The sequence below is a fragment of the Lacerta agilis genome, chromosome 15 (genome assembly GCF_009819535.1).
Source record: "Lacerta agilis isolate rLacAgi1 chromosome 15, rLacAgi1.pri, whole genome shotgun sequence".
In the NCBI taxonomy this organism is placed as follows: Eukaryota; Metazoa; Chordata; class Lepidosauria; order Squamata; family Lacertidae; genus Lacerta; species Lacerta agilis.
Window position 1 is genome coordinate 19,101,999 of NC_046326.1, and position 14,098 is coordinate 19,116,096.

Genomic DNA, 14,098 nt, shown 5'->3' on the forward strand with positions numbered 1-14,098 from the left:
TGCTTAAAGCTTCCATTTTCTTGGTTTAAGACCAAACAGGCATTCAGGAAAAGTGAATGTCAACACTCTTTTGAAGAGGAATTAACTCCACACTTCCTTTGTTTACCCAATAGATAACTAACCTGTGAAAATGTCACAAAGTATCATTAAGATTAGCAAAGCTTTTAAAGAAGGGTGAACGACTGATGAATCATGGAAACATAAACTTACCAGAAACAGAAGATAGAATTTTTATCCTTCCTAGATACCTCAACTGTCATGCAAGTGTATAAAGGTACATTAAGCTACACAGTCCCATTAAAAACAATATGGAGTCAGATATTGCCATTAGTCAGGCAAGGCACTGACCGTCTCTGGGATCTCAAGTAGAGATCTCTTCCAGTCCTGCTACTATTGTGCTACTAAAGAACATTTTAGTTAAACTAAAATCTGGGGGGTATCCTCATCTCTCACCCATACACCACTCTCCTATGCTAAGACACTGCAAGAGATTTTGAGATTGCAGATGCATCTGTCTTGCAAGTCAAGGGTATTCATTGATAATCATGACAGCTCACCCTCTTCATCATGCATAAAACCATGCAGCAGCATTGACTTCAAAGTGGTTACAAGCCAAGGAGGGACTTAGAAGGCAAACACAACCATTTCTTCTTGTAACTTTGGAAGCAGTTCCTGGCTACAAGGAAAACAAATCCTGATTGAGCAAAAAGCTCAATAACTAGCTGGTGGCAGAAACTTCAGATCATGTTAACTCCCAAAGATATGACCACAAGTTTAGGCCACAATTTAGAAAGCTGATTAAGTGCAAGGAAGAAGTTCAGATGGAGGAGGCAACAGAACTAAAACTAAAATTCGGTTTAAAAAGTGGTCGGGCAGCTCAGCAAGGATAAAAATTGCTGAAAAAAGAAGAACATATGTTGACTTGGCTATCATAGCTGATCTGTCCAAATGCATTTGAGTTGTATTTCAATTGTTCTTTATTTCAATTTAATAAAAAGGAAGATCTCCCTTTCCCTTGCATTTATTTGTGGCCAAGAGCACAATGAAACTCCAGGAAGAACCTCCAGAATAGAGACCACATTTTTAAAAGTGTGGAAATGCTTGCAATTTTCCTGTAAACTTGGTTCCAGATTCACAGTGCTAATCCATCTTGCTACTACTCCCTCATTCTCTCCATGCTATGGATATCTGCTAGCAATATAACCTTTCCAAACAAGGATGAAATAAATTATTTCATTTGAAGGTCTGCAAGCTATACAGTTCCAAGAAATTTAGTTTTCAGTAAGTCAACCAAGTTACTTCCCCGACTTCCACTTATTTCCTCTAATTCTGAAACATGAGTAGGGAGGGGGGAACTGCATACATTCTGCTGTAGTTCTAGTCTTCGCTGTCAAATCCTTTTTACAGAACACTTTGTCACCAACACTTATAGTTGCGGATTGTTAATGCTACATTTCAAAAGTTCATAGTGTTTTGGTCCGCTTTGATTTCTTTTGAGAAAGATTTTAAGATATCCTTGATTATAATAATTTTTCAGCCTTAATAAAGCAGCAAAAGTTAGAAGAAGAAGAGAAGAAGAAGAGTTTGGATTTGATATCCCGCTTTTTACTACCCGAAGGAGTCTCAAAGCGGCTAACATTCTCCTTTCCCTTCCTCCCCCACAACAAACACTCTGTGAGGTGAGTGGGGCTGAGAGACTTCAGAGAAGTGTGACTAGCCCAAGGTCACCCAGCAGCTGCATGTGGAGGAGTGCAGACACGAACCCGGTTCCCCAGATTACGAGTCTGCCGCTCTTAACCACTACACCAAACTGGCGCAAAACTTAGGAAGCAAAACTTATGCCAGTTATGAGAAACACAGTACCAGATGCTTGAACCATAGCAGTCTAGTCTACCCAATCTAAATACAATTCACCACTGTCAATACTTCTTTTGAATATGCGTTCTAAATCTTTGCTCACAGAAGTTTACCAACATGATTATCATAGTAGTTTTGCCCAAATCTATGTCTTTCTCTTGTCTTAAGTTCCTCTCCCTTGTAGAGGCAAACCAAAGCATATTGCTTCTGTATCTTTGTAACCGTAATTGCCACACACCTCTTTGCCATAACCAAAATGTGCCTCTTTCTAGAGATGCTGTGACAGCTGCAAATGGTAACATACAGATAGGAAGAAAAAACTACAACCCACTGCAAAACATTAAAGTAGTTACCACCATCCATCAAGATACTGGGTAGATGCAACCAACACTGATTTATCAGGCAATTTCTATGTACTTAATAATAATACAGTATGCACTAAATACCTGAAACAGAAACATTATCTCATAGGGGCTTCCTGCATTGCGGAAAGCAGAACTGGGAGTGGGGAGATAAACTGGAGCCATGCATGGTTTTGTACAATCCTCTCTCACCAATCCAGCAGTGCCAGCAGAGCTCATGAATCCCTCAAGTTGCTTACTGTACTTTTCTGTGTGTAACACGCCCCCTACTTTTGGGGACTCCAATTTAAGAAAATGGGGGGGGGGGGAGATGGCCAAGAGTTGTTGAGCTGTTTTTGGGGAGGACTGCCCCAAAGTTGTTGGGATTTTTGGGAAGGGAATGCAGAAAATCACTCACTCGACTTACAAACGCTGACAATCGCACGCATCGCATAAGAAAACAAGCATCTGCCCGCTCGCAGCCAGCAGCTGCCAATTACATAGATACAGGCTCAAAACCCAGATTTTATTTATTTTTACTGCATTTATATTCCACCTTTTTCCTCCAAGGAGCTCAAGGTGACATGCATCTTTCTCTTCCTCTTCAGTTAATCCCCACAACAATCCTGTGATGTAGGCTAGACTGAGAGACAGTCAGGCAGTGGCTGGCTCAAGTTCACCCAGTGAGATGCATGGCCAAATGGGAATTTGAACCCTCCAAATTTACCTCTACTACAAGTGTGCATACCCACTGCATAAATGGTACCTGTGTATAAAATACTATGGGGCATTATTAAGAATTGACCCAAACTCTTTATTTTGCCTACAACAGATTGTAGTAGAGTCATACCTCGGGTTACATTCGCTTCGGGTTGCGTACGCGGCTAACCCAGAAGTGTTTACTTCCGGGTTTCACCTGGCAAGCATGCGCAGAAGCATTCTGCATGGTTTGCGCATGCACAAAAGCGCTCTATCGCACTTTCGCGCATGCGCAAAAGCGCCGGTCGGGTTACGGACTTTTCAGGGTGCAAACGGCACCCTGGAACGGATCGGGTCCGTAACCCGAGGTACCACTGTATAAAGGGTAGCCTATTTAACCTAAGTTAACATTCTACAATAGTCATTATTTCAGTTGCTAAATACTTTTTGCATGTCTTCTCAAAAGCAAGCCCTGTGGACCTCAATGGTACAAGACTAAATAAAGAGGAAATGTATTGGGGCTTCATGACAAAGCTGAGTAAAATATTTGCATTGTGGTATAGGCAGATTCCATGAGAACAAGGGACATGACAGCACTTGACTGCAAAAACCTAGAAATGGGGTCCCCAAAGTGATCAGACAAAAAGAAAAGAGCTCTCCTTCTAATAAGTCTGAGTGAGACAAATGAATACAGCATTTGTTTTTGTGATGCAAGACTAGGAGATATGCCACAAAGTCCATGCTTTTTAATATGTAGATAAGGGGGAGTCTTTCATTTGAAAGTGACCAATGCCAGAAATGTCTATGGCAAAGATTTGATCACCATCTCATCTAAAAGCAGAGCAGGCAGCACTGATTGCTTGAATAGCAACCTATTACTACTGCTTGCTCATTACAACTTGGTCCACTTTCAGAACTGGAAACACTTCTGCTCACGCAAAAAGGAAGCTGCTAACCACCACCCACTTCAAAGCTGCAGCCCTTTGTGCCCCCAAAGAGTCTGGCTCCAGAGTACCATGCAATACAGAACAGGAGTTTGCATGCGGGGGAAAGCATCTGTAAAAGAACCTCCCTCATTCAGAGAGGGTAAGCCAAAGCATGTCTGCTCACACACGTGGAACTTTTGATCCAAGCCCATGTGTACAAGACAATGCTAAATAAAGTTGTGTGTATATTTGAAATGTGCATACGAAGAGGAACACAATTTATTTATTTTGGAAAGTTATCAAGAAAAGTCATGAGACAAGGTGATCAAGTTCCATTTTAGCAGAATTTTAAAGTATGGAATTATAAAAAGGAAAGCTGAGTACAGAACAAGAAAATAATTTCAAAAAACTACCACCAGGATGGCATAACCTTGTAATCCCTTGACTTAACATCAGAAACAGAGGTGAATTTCTTATTTGAAATTTGAACAAGGTGCATGGCTGTCAACATGAAGGAATGCCATTTGAATTTATGATCCCCTTTAGCAACAGAAAGCATCTTACAAACATCTATTTTTACACATTTTACACTCTGAGCCCTGTTGTGTCCAACAACTACAGAAGCCAAAATTGGTTCTTTCCATTCATACATCCTCACTCATGCATCCTTGCTGTATCTGACACTTTCTGTGCAATGTCTTGTAGGTTACTGCCAAATCCAATCTTATTATTGACAGATATTAAAAAAATAATGCCAGGTATTTACATAAAAATTGTAAGTTCTCAGAGAGGTGTTTTAATTAATGGATCTTGGAGTCCCCAAGTAAAGTTATTTACAACGTATCATTTTTCATTATTTTCAGCAAAAACTGAAACCTCCCCTAACATTACACTGGTACACTAGACTAAAAAAAGGAGCTGGTTGCAAAATGTAAAAAAAAAATCAAGCAGGAAATAATTTGTACAAAATTACCTAGCAGTCACTACAATGTAATATGGAAAGTGCAACCCAAAGCGAATGAATTAAGTGAATAAAGCATTATGTATTAAAAGCATTAAAAACTCGCTAGTTTTCAGCCCTGTTTCTACCTACACAACATAATGCTGTAATTAAGTTAGCCTTCCCACCAATTTTACTTTAAAAATGTAAGTAGTTTCTCAACTGTGTTTGGGTCCTTCAGAAAACATAAGATAAAATGCTAGGAACACAGACAAACAACTATTAAGATGCATAAAATCAGCTAAGTTACTAGCCTCTATTAGGAATAAACTTTTCAGTTGCTTAAATAAAATCTAGCATGTTTTAGATACTTTAATATAATCCCACAAAAACTACTTCAGTCATTCATTTAATACTTAACCAAGCTACCTATTTATCCAATAAACTGTAATTACGTGTACCCTCTGCTTTCCCCCCTTGAGACTTGCATCTTCTTTAATGTGTAGTTTGCATTCAAAAAGATTCTCGTGGCCTTAATTTAGTACACAGACAGAATGATTCATAAGATTGGGAGGTACTGGTAAAATAGAACCATCCTTCTTTAAACTGACTCCAGGTGAAGGGAACTAAGTTTTGTGATCTTTCCAAAATAGATGGGAGCTCAGCACTCTGAGGTTTGACTTTTGTGATTTGCAAAAAGATAAATATCAAACCCAGCGTCTACAATTGCTATCATTCTCATCCAAGGTATAACTACCGAAGAGTTGAGACAACTAAATGGGCAGCATGTACCACCTCCCCACTTCCAAGATGCAGTCATGGAACGAGCCAAGGGCATGCTGCCAGGGAAGTCTGCATGAAAAATGCACTAAGAGCAAAAGCAGTAAAGTTTGACAAGGTATCCCAGCATGTTTTGCTTTGAGAGTTCTTCTGAGAAGTAGAAAAATAAACTCTCATTCACTCTTCTGGTTGCAGAAAAACTGACAGGTGCCAACATTATGCCAGGCCTGGGCTAGCTTCTTAGCCTCATTTGCTGCTGGAATGAAAAAAAAAAAGGGACAAAGGAAGTTACGCTTCCCCATCACATTCCCAGTTACTGGAAAGGAAATGACTGTGGTTGAGGCTACAATAGCAGAGTTCAGTTATACCACTGAAGATCAAAATCGGCTGAGAGCAAGTGACAAGATACCCTGCTAGGAAATCTTCCTGAGTGCCAGGAATCATCCTGGTCAGTTTGCTTAGGCACACTACTGACCTTGTTACCTCATTGTGCTCAGGAACTGCCTTCTTTTTTAAAAAGCCATTTTTTCATACCATATCCTACATACTAATCCCCCTTGTTTTAAATTAGAACACCCTTTCTCCGCTACAACCCCCCCACCAACCCACTTCTCAGGTAAACTTCTATGTCCCCTCTTCTTCCTCCCCATATTTACAAGCATGCCTACAATTATCATAAAACTGCCTTTTCTTTAGGTGCAGCCTCCCTTCTAATCCCAAATTTAATGAAGAGAAAATATAATCATTTTCACCACGCCATGCCTAAATGCCACTTCCTGCTTCCCAATGGCCTTATTTGATCCTTTTCCCCAACTCCAGTCATTGAACCCACTGCCCATTTGCAAAGAACCACCTCAAAATTAGCACAGCCATGTCCTTCTGAGACAGAGCCCCTTTTAGATGTGTCAACCATTTTCAGAATACTCCAACCCACCCTGCACAACAAGGAAGACTGGCATCTCTCTTTCTCTCTAATCACACTTTCTTGGCGGCACTTCCATTCTCTAAACCATGGGTAGGCAAACTAAGGCCTGGGGGCCGGATCTGGCCCAATCACCTTCTAAATCCGGCCAGCGGATGGTCTGGGAATATGCAAGTTTTTACATAATTAGAATGTGTGCTTTTATTTAAAATGCATCTTTGGGTTATTTGTGGGGCATAGGAATTCGTTCATCCCCCCACAAGGCCTGAGGGATAGTGGACTAGCCCTCTGCTGAAAAAGTTTGCTGACTCCTGCTCTAAACCCATCCATATGCTTGATGCCATGCTCCATTATCACCCATTAGCCTTTTTCTCTGGATACATTTTGTTTTGTTTTTACTTTGAGGAAGCACCCTCCACTTATCACCCTGTTAGAAGCAACGTTTTTCATCTACTTTTGAGGATCAGGTCTTATGTGGGAGGATATTTCAGAGTGCCATGAGACTTAAGCTGACTCCACCACCCTTTCCCTTCTGCAAAGGCTCATTTCCTGGACAAAATGATCAAAGTCTGAAGAAAGCTTGGCGGGGGGGTTGACACCCCTATCACAACTGCCTCTGAAAGACCAACCATGGACATTATGTTTCAAGAACATATCGTATCAATAATCTGTGTTCACTACAAGCACTTCCTTTGATATAATGCTCCATTCTCCAAGGTGAGAGGAAAGCGAAGATCAGGGGTCCCCAAACTAAGGCCCAGGTGCGGCCCAATCGCCTTCTAAATCCGGCCCGCGGAAGGTTCAGGAATCAGCGTGTTTTTACATGAGTAGAATGTGTACTTTTATTTAAAATGCATCTCTGGGTTATTTGTGGGGCATAGGAATTCGTTCATATTTTTTTTCCAAAATATGGTCCGGTTCCCCACAAGGTCTGAGGGACAGTGGACCGGCCCCCTGCTGAAAAAGTTTGCTGACCCCTGGTGAAGCTCGTCCTCCTAGTGAAAATCTAATTTTATCACAAAAACCTCTTTTCCAGGCTGTGGTTCTTCTTTATGAACGGGCAAGTCATGACAAGCAAACACCTCTTGATTTTAATGGGGGGCTTTATAATGAGACACCCCTTTTGGATCGCCACCACACACACCTTCTCAGAACTATGTCCTGCAGCATTAATGAAGCCAGCATTCTTCTCATACCTAGAAGGAGTACATTTTGGAAGGGGGTTGGGGTGGGAAGTATCCTTGTGGGGATGCACCTTCTCTAGTGAAGGCAATGTTCCTTTTAGGAAACCCAAGACTGTCTTTTATTAGGCTGGCTCTCATTTCGTTACTAAACTGCTCCCTTCCCTTGCAACATTTCTAGCATCATTTTCCAGTACCACGTAATACTTTCTAAAGTGGTGAGATGGGACGGAGGGAGAACCCTGCTCCTCGCTTTTTATTATTTACTTGAAAAATGCATACACTACCTTTTAGGGTAAAGCCCTCCCAAGGCAGCTAACAAATTATAATTAATGCAGTATGAAACAAATTTTAAACTACTGTACATTCAATTACAAAACTAAAAGCAGCAGCCGTTTAGAATCTTATCACATATTTAGAAAAATGAAGACTGAAACAAAAAAAGTTTTAAAGGTATGCTAAAAGCTAACATACATATTTCTTTCACAAGCAAGCTCCAGACATATGGGGCCACCACTACAAGTGCCCTATCACTAGCTGATGGACCTTAATGATGAGCCTGTGAGCAACCTTAAAGCCCAGGCAGCTAATACCTGTATAGGAGCAAGCTTGGGACTAGGTTATGGCTTTAAATGTAAAATGCAGCACTTCAGAGCCCATAAATTAGTAAGTAACCCAGGATAACTGGTATAGTATTGGTCTAGTATGCTTTGACTGCCATCCCACCCACCCACCCCGACATTATTGCAGCCGCATTCTGTACTTGTCAAAGTTTCTGAATGTCTTTAAACACAGCCCTAGGAATTGTGCATTAGTCTGGACATAGCCAAAAAACGTGTAACTGTTAAGGTTTGCTTTCTCCAGATATGGTTGCAACTGGGAGCCCATCCTAAACTGGTAAAAAGGCACCCCTAGTCATTGGCAGGAACCAAGCTCCCAGTGACAGTACCAAGTGCAAGAGACCCTTGCAAGAGAACCCCAAAACCACATACTTCAGAGGGAATGTGGCCCCAACCCAAACCGGCTGCATACAGTGGTACCTTGGGTTACAGATGCTTCAGGTTACAGACGCTTCAGGTTACAGACTCCGCTAACCCAGAAATAGTACCTCGGGTTAAGAACTTTGCTTCAGGATGAGAAAAGAAATCTTGCGGTGGCAGCAGGAGGCCCCATTAGCTAAAGTGGTACCTCAGGTTAAGAACAGTTTCAGGTTAAGGATGGACCTCCAGAACAAATTAAGTTCTTAACCCAAGGTACCACTGTATCTCCATCCAGATCATCAGATTTCCCACCCCACACTGCCTCTCTCTTTATCCTAATTCAGCTTCAACTAGGCCACCTGCATCCATTCCAATAAAGCCTCCCCCTAGGGCTAGCAGGCAGAGAAGAGAGGTAAGGCTGTGTGTCATCTGCATAGGAATGACATTTAGCTTGAACCTCATGATGACTCCCCCCCCATTTTTGCAGATGTTAAAGACGACAGGAACAGGACACAACCTTGAGGCACCCCAAAGGGCAATGACCATGAAGTGGAAAAGAAGGTCCCAGAGCACCCACCCACCCAAAGACTTAAGTACTTTTAGAAAAAGGAATGGGGGGGGGGAATACCACCTTCCTCATCTTGTAATATTTGTATTTTGGGTCACCCCCCAAAAAGGACCCACCACAATCCCTTCCCCTTTCCCGGAATCCACATTTTTTTAGTTTCCCAAGGAGAAAAGACACACGGATGCAGAAAGAAAGGGGGAGAGAAAGGAGCATTTACCTTTCTTTCATCAGCACACCTCAAGAAAGAGAAGGGGGTGGGGAAGAGAGAAAGCAGGAGATTGATAGAAATGCTCCCCCCCCCCCAACCGTGGTTTGAGAGAAGGAAGAAAATAAGGCGGGACACAGCTCGATCCCCTTCAAACATTAACCTCCACCAAGGGGAAAAATAGAGAAACGCCCCCTTGGTTGGAAGAAGAATAGGGCGCCCGCGTTCACACGTTATCCTCACCCAACACGCGTGTTGTTCAGGGGGGGAAATCCCCTCCCCCTTCTCAACGTTGCCAGCTAAAGGTGAGGGTGGGGGGCTCGCCATGCCCACCTCCCTTCTCTCTCTCACCCGCCCGCCCCCCGGTCCCCGCCACGACCGATCTCCCCTTTTCTTCTCAGGCGCCTCTCCCCACCTCGCTCCGCGTGATGCGGTGCCGGCCCAGCTTGACCACGGCGAAGTTGCCCTTGCCCAGGGTGCCCTCGATCTCGTAGAAGCCGACGCGGACGGGGCCCGACCCTCCGCGGGGCGGCTGCAAGAGCAGCGCCGCGGCAGCAGGGGGAAGCCGCCGGGGCTCGGCCATCACCATGCTGCCCGGGCGGCTCCCCGCTCCTCCTCGCCGCCGCCACCTCCTCCTCCTCCTGCCGCCGCCGCCGGGGCTGCTTCCCCGCTCCTTCCCCTCCGCCTCTCCCTCTCGCTCTTTCCCTCACGAAGGACGGAGCAGCAGCCACTGAAGCCCGGCGCCCTCCCAGCCGCCGCCGCCGCCGCGCTCGGCTCCTCCCCCTGGCTCCTCCCAGGCTCCGCGCGTCATGGCGCGCGTCATCGGAGAGGGAGGGGGCGAGCGTCGCCGCGGCAACCGGAGCCAACCGCGGGCGAATGTTCCAACGGCCATCTCCTCTCCCACCCGCCATCGCTCTCTATCCTCCCGCCGCGCGCGCGACTTCCCAGTTCAGGGGGCCGTTCCCGCCAATTGGAGGGGGAGGGGGAAAATCCCCATCAACCCCCGCGCGATACTTGAGGGGCTTTCCTTCCACCTCCACCGCTTTTTGCCTTCCCGTTTGTGGGGCTGCGCGAGGTGTATCGCCTCTCTCAAACTGTGCCTTCGCACCGAGCACCCCTTGCTGCACCAAAATCATCAGGAGAAGCTGCTCTGGCTTTAAAAGGGGTGGGGGGCAGGCGCTCTTTTTTGACATTGATAACCTCTCTCCCCAGTTCCCTATTGAGTCCGTCCTGCGAGGGACCATTTCACTTCGCCAGCCACGTCATTTTACCACACGTTCACTTTTTGCCACATGTCTTACGGCGCGGTTTGCCTCGCGTTTTACCTCACGTTCTGTGTCATAATTTTGCTGCACGCATTTAACCGCACATTTTGCACCTGATGTGTGTAGTAACCATCTCCATCGCCGCTTGGCACAATGGGAGGGCAAATTTTGTGACGTGAAAGAGCTGGCCCTCGGATTAGTTTCGAAATGTTCGAATATGGTGAGCTTCATAACATCAGAAGAGCCTCACTGGATCAAGCTAATGGCTTGCCTGATAAATGTGCCCAATGTACTTTTATGGACACGTTTTGGTAGTATCCATTCTACGAAGGGAGAAGATTCTTTCTCTTCTACTGTTTCCCCCACAGTGAGATGCTTTAGTTTGCCCTAATGAAGTTGGAAATTTTGTATTGTCCTGATTAAGATTTTCTGGTCTTCGGGGAAAGCTTGTGAATGGGATTCAACTGCATATTGGCAAATTCAGATTGTACAGTGAAAGTGATTCAGTAAACCACACACACCCCCATCAGCCTTTTTGCAGCAAGGAAAGTGATGTTAAAACTGGAAAGTGGGACACTAATTACTAGACGTTGATGCTATGTAACCTTGCAAACATAGGAAAGGATGCCAAATAAACTGGGTTGGGTATTGTATATAATCTCCTTTCAAACTTAAGTGCAAACAAAACCGGACAAATAGGCTACTCATTAGACAGGTTGTTTGGAAGTGATCCGTCTGCTTCCATTAAATGGGAATAATAAATAATGCACACAGAGAGCTGTTTTATTTAGGTGGTTTTTGCAAACCATGTGCTGGGTAATCCTGGGTTTCCTTGGAAACATAGATTCCTATATGAGAACTCAAAACTTGCATTTTGTGATATTTTAGTTGACTTGATATTTTTTTTTTTTAATATATAATTTTTATTATAGATTTTACAGATACAACCAAAAAAGGAAAACTCCACCATAAGTACAGTCTTAAATAAAGTTACATACAGTAATCATTTTGCTTGTATGCGTCTTATTTTCCGATTTTGAACACAATATAATGTACTTGTTATACATATACAATACTATACAACCATCTAGCAAACAAATAAGAAGTTAAATACACACCGTGAAAAAAGAAGAAGAAGAAAAAAAAAGAGAGAAAAAAGAAAAAAAAGGAAAAAAGAAAAGAGTAAAAAATAATGAAAAAAAAGCAAGAAAAAAGGAAAAGAAAAAAAAAGGGGAAATTCCCCGTCTTCCTGAGAAATCCCTTTGCTTAAACCGCTATAAATGTGAATGCTTACAACCCTGCACACTTCCTTGACTCCCTTCTACCATGCATTCTTAGGCATTACATTGCTCCCATCTCTTTTCCTTCAGGCTATTTTCATTCCCTTCACTCCTCGAATGCAGGCATGATACCAGTGCTTTTATTGTATTTTAACACGTATTTTTTATACACCTCCCATTTGCCAGTAAAGTTCTGCTTTGTATTTCCTCTCAGATTGTTTGTCAACAGAGCCATCTCTGCATATTCTTGTAGTTTGATTTGCCACTCAGTAACCGTTGGCACTTCTTGCTCTTTCCATCTTTTTGCTATAACTGTTCTTGCCGCTGCAACTGCATACAAAAAGACTTCTTTCAACTTGTTTGGGATCACCTTGTCAACCATACTTAATAAAAAAATCTCTGGTCTTTTCACAAAAGAAATTGCCATCATCTTTTTTATTTCACTGTATACCTCCCCCCAAAAAACTTTGATTTTTACACATCGCCACCACATATGCATTAGGTCTCCATATTCAGATCCGCATCTCCAGCAGACATTTGCAAGACTTCTATTCATTTTGGCAAGTCTGGCTGGTGTAAGATACCACCTATGTGCCATCTTCATCATATTTTCTCTTATATTATAGTTTGCGGTGAATCTTAAATTGACCTGCCACAGCTTTTCCCACTGCTCGAACAAAATTGGATACCCAAAGTCTTGGGCCCATTTAGTCATGGCAGCTGTTACCATCTCGTCCATTACTTCGTAGTCTAGCAAGATCTTATATATGCGGGAAGTTAGCTTATTTTTCCTATTTAACACTTCCTTTTCAAATATAGAAGGTTCTTTCCCAAACCCACAAATTTTGTCTTTTTTAAAGGTTTCGTTAATTTGAAAGTAATCCAGCCAGGTTGAGAGTTGGTCTTTAATCTCCTCATAGTTTTTAAGTGCTAATTTCCCTTGCCTTTCTGTTAAGAGATTATTGTATGTGATCCACTCTTCCTTTTGATTATTTATTCTTTTTAATGCTGTAGCCTCGAGCGGGGAGATCCATTTTGGTGTTGCCCTTTCTAAATATCTTTGGTATTTATCCCAAACTCTGAAGAGTGCGTTCCTTATAATATGACTGCAGAAGCCTCTATGTACCTTTACTTTACCATAATTCAAATACGCGTGCCATCCAAAACGTAGGTCGTGTCCCTCTAGGTCCAGGATTTCCCAATTTCTCAACAAGCACCAGTCCTTTAACCATACCAAACATGCCGCTTCGTAATAAATCTTGAGGTCTGGCAAGCCAAAACCGCCTTTATCAATCGTATTAATCAATATCTTATGTTTTATTCGCGGTCTTTTGCCCTTCCACAAGAATTTTGAGATTTCCTTTTGCCACTTCTCAATATTATTAGTTTTACCTATAATTGGGATTGTCTGAAACAAAAACATTAATTTTGGCAACGCGTTCATTTTAATTGCTGCAATACGGCCCAAAAAAGATAGATTCAACCTGTTCCATATCTCCATCTGTTTTTGAATTTCAGTCCAGCATTTAATATAGTTGTCGTTATATAAGTTTATGTTCTTTGCCGTTATCAATATTCCTAAGTATTTTATTTTGGGATAGATTTTGATCTGTGTTACCCTTTCCAATTCTTCCTTTTGAGCCTTCGATAGGTTTTTAACTAGTAGTTTGGTCTTATTTATGTTCAATCTAAAGCCAGACACCCTGCCATATTCTTGTATTAATTCTAGGACCTTCGCCAAGCTTCGGATCGGATACTCCGTGGTGATTATTAAGTCGTCTGCAAAAGCCCTAAGTTTATAGCTTCTCTGCCCCAGTGTTATTCCTTTTACATCTTTTTCCTCCCTTATTCGTTTACATAAGATTTCCAATGTTAATATAAAAATCAATGGAGACAAGGGGCATCCTTGTCTAACCCCTTTTTTTATTTCACAATCTTGTGTAAGATTGCCGTTTGACTTGATAAAGGTGCTGCCCTAAGAATGAATTTTTCCCTCTTAATAAGATCACTCATGGAAGACAACCTTACCCAATTGCTGCAGTTGTGGGGTGGTGGTGGTGGTGGTGGTGGTAAAGCCCAACAGGCTGAGGACCAGTGCCCCATATACTGTGTGTGCCCTGGAACCTACTTCACAAATCTGCAACAGTACCACAG

At 42.8% G+C, this 14,098-nt stretch overlaps 1 protein-coding gene across 2 annotated transcripts in view; it reads right to left on the reverse strand.

Annotated features, from left to right (window-relative positions):
• The window catches only part of SIK2 (salt inducible kinase 2), a 77,153-nt gene extending 67,070 nt beyond the window's left edge, over positions 1-10,083 (reverse strand). Inside the window, exon 1 of one of the 2 annotated variants that reach the window (XM_033171627.1) lies at positions 9,815-10,083. In XM_033171627.1, coding sequence (XP_033027518.1) covers positions 9,815-9,988 — 174 coding nt within the window. In that variant the 5' untranslated portion in view covers positions 9,989-10,083. The remainder of the gene's footprint in view (positions 1-9,814) is intronic. The other variant, XM_033171626.1, reaches the window with a different exon arrangement.
• Between the last annotated feature and the right edge of the window lie 4,015 nt (positions 10,084-14,098).